Source organism: Salmo salar, chromosome 04 (genome assembly GCF_965601325.2).
Source record: "Salmo salar chromosome 04, fSalSal1, whole genome shotgun sequence".
NCBI lineage: Eukaryota > Metazoa > Chordata > Actinopteri > Salmoniformes > Salmonidae > Salmo > Salmo salar.
Genome location: NC_138294.1, coordinates 4,420,269 through 4,430,000, shown reverse-complemented (window position 1 = coordinate 4,430,000; position 9,732 = coordinate 4,420,269). Strand labels below are relative to the sequence as shown.

General features: G+C 40.7%; 1 protein-coding gene across 1 annotated transcript in view; it reads right to left on the bottom strand.

The window, feature by feature from the left end:
* Positions 1–8,821, bottom strand: part of LOC106594557 (uncharacterized) — a 70,645-nt gene extending 61,824 nt beyond the window's left edge. Inside the window, exon 1 of the mRNA XM_082974020.1 lies at positions 8,515–8,821. Coding sequence (XP_082830146.1) covers positions 8,515–8,611 — 97 coding nt within the window. The 5' untranslated portion in view covers positions 8,612–8,821. The remainder of the gene's footprint in view (positions 1–8,514) is intronic.
* Between the last annotated feature and the right edge of the window lie 911 nt (positions 8,822–9,732).

Sequence of the window (9,732 nt, the reverse complement as noted above, 5' to 3'; positions counted from 1 at the left end):
ACAGCACTTTGAGATATCAGCTGATGTAAGGGCTTTATAAATAAATTCGATTTGAACATTTCTTTAAATTGACAATTCTGTTAACTGTCTTGTGCAAGATTTAAATTGACACAAAACCTGTTAGCAAAGGTGTCAGCTAGAGATAACGTGCAGGTGCATGCTGGGATTTGTAGTTTTGCACGAGGTCTACTTTGATACTAATTAGCATTGTAGAATCAGAGTAAACAGAGACGAATATATTTGATAAAAGTTCACCTTGTCGTAGAGAGATTTACACGGGTTATCAAAACGTCACGTCAGGGGTTAAACCGAAACAAAACACAGACCTTATTTGAAGTGTTTCTAAAATCCCCCTATGGGGAAAAAACAAATGGTGGAAGAAAAAAAAAAGATTGGAATCATTTCCCTGTTTGACCGCTAGGTTTTATGGGTATTATGACACCTCCACTGTGGGACTCTATAGTCCCAACGTAACATATCATACTAAATGGTGTGGAATGGATGTGTGTGTAAAATAAAATAAAATAATAATAATAATTCAAAATCAAAGCAATCAACGGATTAGAACAGAACGTTTAGAGCGAATGATTGGGCCGCCGTCTCCGGCAACTGAACCAATAGAGCGAACGACCAGCCAGCTCGGGTAGCAACCATAGATTTGTGTCGGTTCTATGGGTGTGATAGACTACATCCTGTTTGCTGAGTAGGGTGTTGGAGGCTATTTTGTAAATGACGTCGCCGAAAAGTCGAGGATCGGTAGGATGGTCAGTTTTACGAGTGTATGTTTGGCGGCGTGAGTGAAGGATGCTTTGTTGCGAAATAGGAAGACAATTCTTGATTTAATTTAGGATTGGAGATGCTTAATGTGAGTCTGGAAGGAGAGTTTACAGTCTAACCAGACACCTAGGTATTTGTAGTTGTCCACATATTCTAGGTCAGAGCCGTCCAGAGTAGTGATGCTAGTCGGGCGGGCAGGTGCAGGCAGCGATCGGTTGAAGAGCATGCATTTAGTTTTACTAGCGTTTAAAAGCAGTTGGAGGCCACGGAAGGAGAGTTGTATGGCATTGAAGCTCGTTTGGAGGTTTGTTAGCACAGTGTCCAAAGAAGGGCCAGATGTATACAGAATGGTGTCGTCTGCGTAGAGGTGGATCAGAGACTCACCAGCAGCAAGAGCGGCATCGTTGATGTATACAGAGAAAAGAGTCGGCCCGAGAATTGAACCCTGTGGCACCCCCATAGAGACTGCCAGAGGTCCGGACAACAGGCCCTCCGATTTGACACACTGAACTCTATCAGAGAAGTAGTTGGTGAACCAGGCGAGGCAGTCATTTGAGAAACCAAGGCTGTTGAGTCTGCCGATAAGAACGAGGTGATTGACAGAGTCGAAAGCCTTGGCCAGGTCGATGAAGACAGCTGCACAGTATGTTGTCTTTTAATCGATGGCGGTTATGATATCGTTTAGGACCTTGAGCGTGGCTGAGGTGCACCCATGACCAGCTCGGAAACCAGATTCCAGAGCGGAGAAGGTACGGTGGGATTCGAAATGGTCGGTAATCTGTTTATTAACTTTGGCTTTTCAAAGATTTTAGAAAGGCAGGGTAGGATGGATATAGATCTATAACAGTTTGGGTCTAGAGTGTCACCCCCTTTGAAAAAGGGGGGGGGATGACAGCGGCAGCTTTCCAATCTTTAGGGATCTCGGACGATACGAAAGAGAGGTTGAACAGACTGGTAAATAGGGGTTGCAACAATGGCGGCGGATCATTTTAGAAAGAGAGGGTCCAGATTGTCTAGCCCGGCTGATTTGTAGCGGGGTCCAGGTTTTGCAGCTCTTTTCAGAACATCTGCGATCTGGATTTGGCTGAAGGAGAAGCTGGGGAGGCTCTGGTAAGTAGCTGCGGAGCTGTAGGCCCGGGGTTTGGCGTAGCCAGGAAGAAAACATGGCCAGCCGTAGAGAAATGTAACAGTTTGAGGTCTAGAGTGTCTCCCCCCTCCCCCCCTTTTTTGAAGAGAACTTCCATTTGTTGTTGTTGAGGCCTTGTGTTGTTATTATTATTATTATTATTATTATTATTATTATTATTATTAAAATGGACATGTTTTATTGAGTTAATTGAATTGGCAGTTTTCAAAAGCTCCGTCGCGATTTTTCCGATCCGTTGTTATTAAAACCGCATTGTATTGACGTTAACAGTTGTCAGATTAGGCTACAGGTTAAACATCATAATAAACAAATAAATAAACAAATAAATAAACAAACAAATAAATAAACAAATAAATAAACAAATAAATAAATAAACAAATAAATAAACAAACAAATAAATAAACAAACAAATAAATAAACAAATAAATAAACAAATAAATAAATAAACAAATAAATAAATAAACAAATAAATAAATAAACAAATAAATAAATAAACAAACACTGGCTGTTGTTAACGAGCACCCTCAGGTCATATACATATTATTTCATATTTAATGAAGTGATTGAAATGACCTCCATCCTCAATAGTCTATTCCAGTATAACTACTGTGACCAAAACAAGCATCTCAACAACAACAACGACGATGCGAGCTGCTAAATCATTCAGTTTACAGCTCGACTACTGTAGACTATCTGAAACAAGACCTAAGCCTCGTGTGTGTGTGTGTGTGTGTGTGTGTGTGTGTGTGTGTGTGTGTGTCATGTGTCATGTGTCATGTGTCGTTTATGCCTATTCGAAATGACAAGTCAATCTCGCAAATGGGCCACTTATAACCGTTTGTAGTCTTAACATGGTGGTCTGTTGCATATGACCCATACACACCAGGGCTAACGGCTGAATCCAGACACTCTGCATCGGTATTTTCGGTAGTTTACTAGGATCCACATTAGCTGTCGCAAACGTAGCAGCTACTCTTCCTGCGGTTCAACACAAAACATCAATAGACAAGAACAGCTCAAGGACAGAACTACATACATTTATATAAAAAGGCAGACGTAGCCTACATATCAATACATACACACAAACTATCCAGGTCCAATAAGGGAGAGGCTTTCTGCAGCGAAGGTGCTGCTTTATCTGTTTTATTAAACCAGGTTTGCTGTTTTATTTTAAAGCATTATGAGATGGAAGGAAGTTCCATGCAATAAGGGCTCTATATAATACTGTACGCTTTTCTGGAATTGGTTCTGGATTTGGGGGACTGTGAAAAGACCCCTGGTGGCATGTCTGATGGGAGAAGACCCCTGGTGGCATGTCTGATGGGATAAGACCCCTGGTGGCATGTCTGATGGGAGAAGACCCCTGGTGGCATGTCTGATGGGAAAAGACCCCTGGTGGCATGTCTGATGGGAGAAGACCCCTGGTGGCATGTCTGATGGGAGAAGACCCCTGGTGGCATGTCTGATGGGAGAAGACCCCTGGTGGCATGTCTGATGGGAAAAGACCCCTGGTGGCATGTCTGATGGGAGAAGACCCCTGGTGGCATGTCTGATGGGAGAAGACCCCTGGTGGCATGTCTGATGGGAGAAGACCCCTGGTGGCATGTCTGATGGGAAAAGACCCCTGGTGGCATGTCTGATGGGAGAAGACCCCTGGTGGCATGTCTGATGGGAAAAGACCCCTGGTGGCATGTCTGATGGGAGAAGACCCCTGGTGGCATGTCTGATGGGAAAAGACCCCTGGTGGCATGTCTGATGGGAGAAGACCCCTGGTGGCATGTCTGATGGGAGAAGACCCCTGGTGGCATGTCTGATGGGATAAGTGTGGGATAAGAGCTGTGGTTAACTTGACAATGCAAACAATTTGTGATTTTCAACACATTAATGTTTCTTATAAAAAAAACTAAACAAGAAGTGATGCAGTCAGTCTCTCCTCAACTCTTAACCGAGAGAGAGAGAGAGAGAGACTGGGCATCCATAGTGTTTATATCAACCCCTCTGATTACAACGAAGAGCAAAACGTGCCGCTGTGTTCTGGACCAGCTGCACTTGACTTTAAGCATCACGCTTAAAGCCAATTTATCCTTGATTCGATAATGTGGTCGGAGGCCCCTTATGGAGAGAGTGAGGCAATTGCGGAGGGCAAATTGAGTTCAATACCACATCACTCCCAAATGTTGTTATGATGCGGAGGGCTCTGTATCGACATGACAGGTCGATGGTAGGTGGGGGGGTGGGGGGGGGGCGGGATTTCAAATGCAGACATTTATTTGACCATGCAGAGCCTTTAAAGAACAAACCCCTTAACCGTGATATATTGGCCATATATACCCTCATGCCTTATTTCTTAAATCACAGCAGTCAAACAAATGAAATCGACATACACGGATGGGATTAAAAATCCGGTGAGTTTAAATAAAAAGTGAATTATATTTTCTCTCGGCGACATAGTCAACATTTGTTTATTAATAAGTTTGCAATAATTATTTTCATGAAATTTTGCTTCCAACATCATTACAAGTTAAGTCGATATTCCTTAAATTTTGCGCGATAACATTATGGGGGGGGAAAAAGTGTTTATTGTACAAATGTGGCAACTCCTCTCTCCTCTCCCTCCTCTCTTTTGGCAGATCATTTGGTTAAACATTTGCACTTGACCTGGCAACCCCTATTGGTAATATTAGCTAGCTAGCTAAAGTTACACTCATACCCCCTTCCCCAAAATAACCTAAACACTAGCCGGGTATAAATCACAGTTGTCAATGTCTAGATACATGTTTAACAGCTGGCTAACTAACATAACCTACAAAAACAACTGTATAGCAAGAAACTGTTATTCTAACACGTTTACTAACCATTAACGTTAGCTAACGGTAGCTAATACAGATTAGCATGAAATGTCTTTATCTATTTTACATGTTTTCTTGTTCATTTCTAATGTTTTTTTGTTTGTTTGTTTATTTCACTTGTTTTGGCAATAGTAACCATAACAACACGGTAGCTAGTTATAGTAACCATAACAACACGGTAGCTAGTTATAGTAACCATAACAACACGGTAGCTAGTTATAGTAACCATAACAACACGGTAGCTAGTTATAGTAACCATAACAGCACGGTAGCTAGTTATAGTAACCATAACAACACGGTAGCTAGTAATAGTAACCATAACAACACGGTAGCTAGTTATAGTAACCATAACAACACGGTAGCTAGTTATAGTAACCATAACAACACGGTAGCTAGTTATAGTAACCATAACAACACGGTAGCTAGTAATAGTAACCATAACAACACGGTAGCTAGTTATAGTAACCATAACAACACGGTAGCTAGTTATAGTAACCATAACAACACGGTAGCTAGTTATAGTAACCATAACAACACGGTAGCTAGTTATAGTAACCATAACAACACGGTAGCTAGTTGTAGTAACCATAACAACACGGTAGCTAGTTGTAGTAACCATAACAACACGGTAGCTAGTTGTAGTAACCATAACAACACGGTAGCTAGTTGTAGTAACCATAACAACACGGTAGCTAGTTATAGTAACCATAACAACACGGTAGCTAGTTATAGTAACCATAACAACACGGTAGCTAGTTATAGTAACCATAACAAACACGGTAGCTAGTTATAGTAACCATAACAACACGGTAGCTAGTTATAGTAACCATAACAACACGGTAGCTAGTTATAATAACCATAACAACACGGTAGCTAGTTATAGTAACCATAACAACACGGTAGCTAGTTGTAGTAACCATAACAACACGGTAGCTAGTTATAGTAACCATAACAACACGGTAGCTAGTTATAGTAACCATAACAACACGGTAGCTAGTTATAGTAACCATAACAAACACGGTAGCTAGTAATAGTAACCATAACAACACGGTAGCTAGTTATAGTAACCATAACAAACACGGTAGCTAGTTATAGTAACCATAACAACACGGTAGCTAGTTATAGTAACCATAACAACACGGTAGCTAGTTATAGTAACCATAACAACACGGTAGCTAGTTATAGTAACCATAACAACACGGTAGCTAGTTATAGTAACCATAACAACACGGTAGCTAGTTATAGTAACCATAACAACACGGTAGCTAGTTATAGTAACCATAACAACACGGTAGCTAGTTATAGTAACCATAACAACACGGTAGCTAGTTATAGTAACCATAACAAACACGGTAGCTAGTTATAGTAACCATAACAAACACGGTAGCTAGTTATAGTAACCATAACAAACACGGTAGCTAGTTATAGTAACCATAACAAACACGGTAGCTAGTTATAGTAACCATAACAACACGGTAGCTAGTTATAGTAACCATAACAACACGGTAGCTAGTTATAGTAACCATAACAACACGGTAGCTAGTTATAGTAACCATAACAACACGGTAGCTAGTAATAGTAACCATAACAAACACGGTAGCTAGTTATAGTAACCATAACAACACGGTAGCTAGTTATAGTAACCATAACAAACACGGTAGCTAGTTATAGTAACCATAACAACACGGTAGCTAGTTATAGTAACCATAACAACACGGTAGCTAGTTATAGTAACCATAACAACACGGTAGCTAGTTATAGTAACCATAACAACACGGTAGCTAGTAATAGTAACCATAACAAACAGGGTAGCTAGTTATAGTAACCATAACAAACACGGTAGCTAGTTATAGTAACCATAACAACACGGTAGCTAGTTATAGTAACCATAACAACACGGTAGCTAGTTATAGTAACCATAACAACACGGTAGCTAGTTATAGTAACCATAACAACACGGTAGCTAGTTATAGTAACCATAACAAACACGGTAGCTAGTAATAGTAACCATAACAACACGGTAGCTAGTAATAGTAACCATAACAACACGGTAGCTAGTTATAGTAACCATAACAAACACGGTAGCTAGTTATAGTAACCATAACAACACGGTAGCTAGTTATAGTAACCATAACAAACACGGTAGCTAGTTATAGTAACCATAACAACACGGTAGCTAGTTATAGTAACCATAACAACACGGTAGCTAGTTATAGTAACCATAACAACACGGTAGCTAGTTATAGTAACCATAACAACACAGTGGCTAGTTATAGTAACCATAACAACACAGTGGCTAGTTATAGTAACCATAACAAACACGGTAGCTAGTTATAGTAACCATAACAACACGGTAGCTAGTAATAATAACCATAACAACACGGTAGCTAGTTATAGTAACCATAACAACACGGTAGCTAGTTATAGTAACCATAACAAACACGGTAGCTAGTTATAGTAACCATAACAAACACGGTAGCTAGTTATAGTAACCATAACAAACACGGTAGCTAGTTATAGTAACCATAACAAACACGGTAGCTAGTTATAGTAACCATAACAACACGGTAGCTAGTTATAGTAACCATAACAACACGGTAGCTAGTTATAGTAACCATAACAACACGGTAGCTAGTAATAATAACCATAACAAACACGGTAGCTAGTTATAGTAACCATAACAACACGGTAGCTAGTTATAGTAACCATAACAAACACGGTAGCTAGTTATAGTAACCATAACAACACGGTAGCTAGTTATAGTAACCATAACAAACACGGTAGCTAGTAATAGTAACCATAACAACACGGTAGCTAGTAATAGTAACCATAACAACACGGTAGCTAGTTATAGTAACCATAACAAACACGGTAGCTAGTTATAGTAACCATAACAACACGGTAGCTAGTTATAGTAACCATAACAAACACGGTAGCTAGTTATAGTAACCATAACAAACACGGTAGCTAGTTATAGTAACCATAACAAACACGGTAGCTAGTAATAATAACCATAACAACACGGTAGCTAGTTATAGTAACCATAACAAACACGGTAGCTAGTTATAGTAACCATAACAACACGGTAGCTAGTTATAGTAACCATAACAAACACGGTAGCTAGTAATAGTAACCATAACAAACACGGTAGCTAGTTATAGTAACCATAACAACACGGTAGCTAGTAATAGTAACCATAACAAACACGGTAGCTAGTTATAGTAACCATAACAAACACGGTAGCTAGTTATAGTAACCATAACAACACGGTAGCTAGTAATAATAACCATAACAAACACGGTAGCTAGTAATAGCATGCTAGCTAGCTAGTTGGATTAGGTTAGCTAGCTACCGTGTACCGAGACAAAAACATGAACAAAAAAAACAGAAATGAACAAGAAAACATAAAGACATGTCATGCTAGTTAGCATGTTATAAATCATGGATTATATTTCTGCAGGGGGAGGGAGGGTTTACATTGGTGGGGGTAAAAAACCAAGACAAGGACAAAGAGAAATGGAGCTAACCGACATGCTAACGTTAGTTACCTGCACTTAATAATAAGGCAGCTTGCTAATAAAAGCTGGAACGTTAGCATTAGCCGCTAACGTTACAGCTAAACCGGGTTTAAACTCTTCGTTGGGGAGCTTCCCTTTGTACTTTGGGGATATGCAATAAATCACTTCCAAAGCCATTTTAAAAAGAAAGAGAGAGAGAGAGAGATGTCGAGGATCTTCTTACCGACACAGTTGATCAATTTGTGTCTCCAGGTATCGAGTTCCCGCCGGAATCCTTTCCTTTCTACGGTGCATTTGGAGCTGCGGCACTGGGCAGCCATTCTCTCTGCCTCCTCCTTTCCCCTGCTCCTCTCTCTCTCTCTCTCGGTGTCGGTCTCTCGGGTGTCTCTCGGTGTCTCTCTCTCTCTCGGTCTCGGTGTCTGCGTGACGTCAACAGGAGTCGACCTCTGCTCATCAAGACTGGCATTCTCTCTCTCTCTTTCTCTCTTTCTCTCTCTGTCTCTCTCACTTTCTCTCTTTCTCTCTCTCTCCCTTTCTCTCTCTGTCTCTCTCTCTTTCTCTCTCTCTCTCTCTCTCTCTCTCACTCTCTGTCTCTCTCTCTCTCTTTCTCTCTTTCTCTCTCTGTCTCTCTCACTTTCTCTCTTTCTCTCTCTCTCTTTCTCTCTCTCTCTCTTTCTGTCTCTGTCTCTCTCTCTGTCTCTCTCTCTGTCTCTCTCTCTCTCTCTCTCTCTCCCCCCCCCCTCTCTCTCTCTCTCTCTCTCTCTTTCTGTCTCTGTCTCTCTCTGTCTCTCTCTCTGTCTCTCCCCCCCCCCTCTCTCTCTCTCTCTCTCTCCCCCTCTCTCTCTGTCTTCTCTCTTTCAATTCCTAGTTTAATGTATGGTGCTTTATTGGTATGGGAAACATGTTTCCATTGCCAAAGAAAACATGAACAGTAAACATTTACACTCATAAAAGTTCCAAAAGAATAAAGACATTTCAAATGTCATATTATGTGCAAATAGTTAATATACAAAAGTACAAATGTACAAAAGGGAAAATAAATAAATATAAATATGGGTTGTATTTACAATGGTGTTTGTTCTTCACTGGTTGACCTTTTCTTGTGGCAACAGGTCACACATCTTGCTGCTGTGATGTCACACTGTGGTATTTCACCCAGTAGATATGGGAGTTCATCAAAATCGGGTTTGTTTTCTAAATCTTTGTGGATCTGTGTAATCTGAGGGAAATATGTGTCTCTAATATGGTCATACATTTGGCAGGAAGTTAGGAAGTGCAGCTCAGTTTCCACCTCATTTTGTGGGCAGTGTTGCACACAGCCTGTCTTCTCTTGAGAGCCAGGTCTGCCTGCGGCGGCCTTTCTCAATAGCAAGGCTATGCTCACTGAGTCTGTGCATAGTCAAAGCTTTCCTTAAGTTTGGGTCAGTCACAGTGGTCAGGT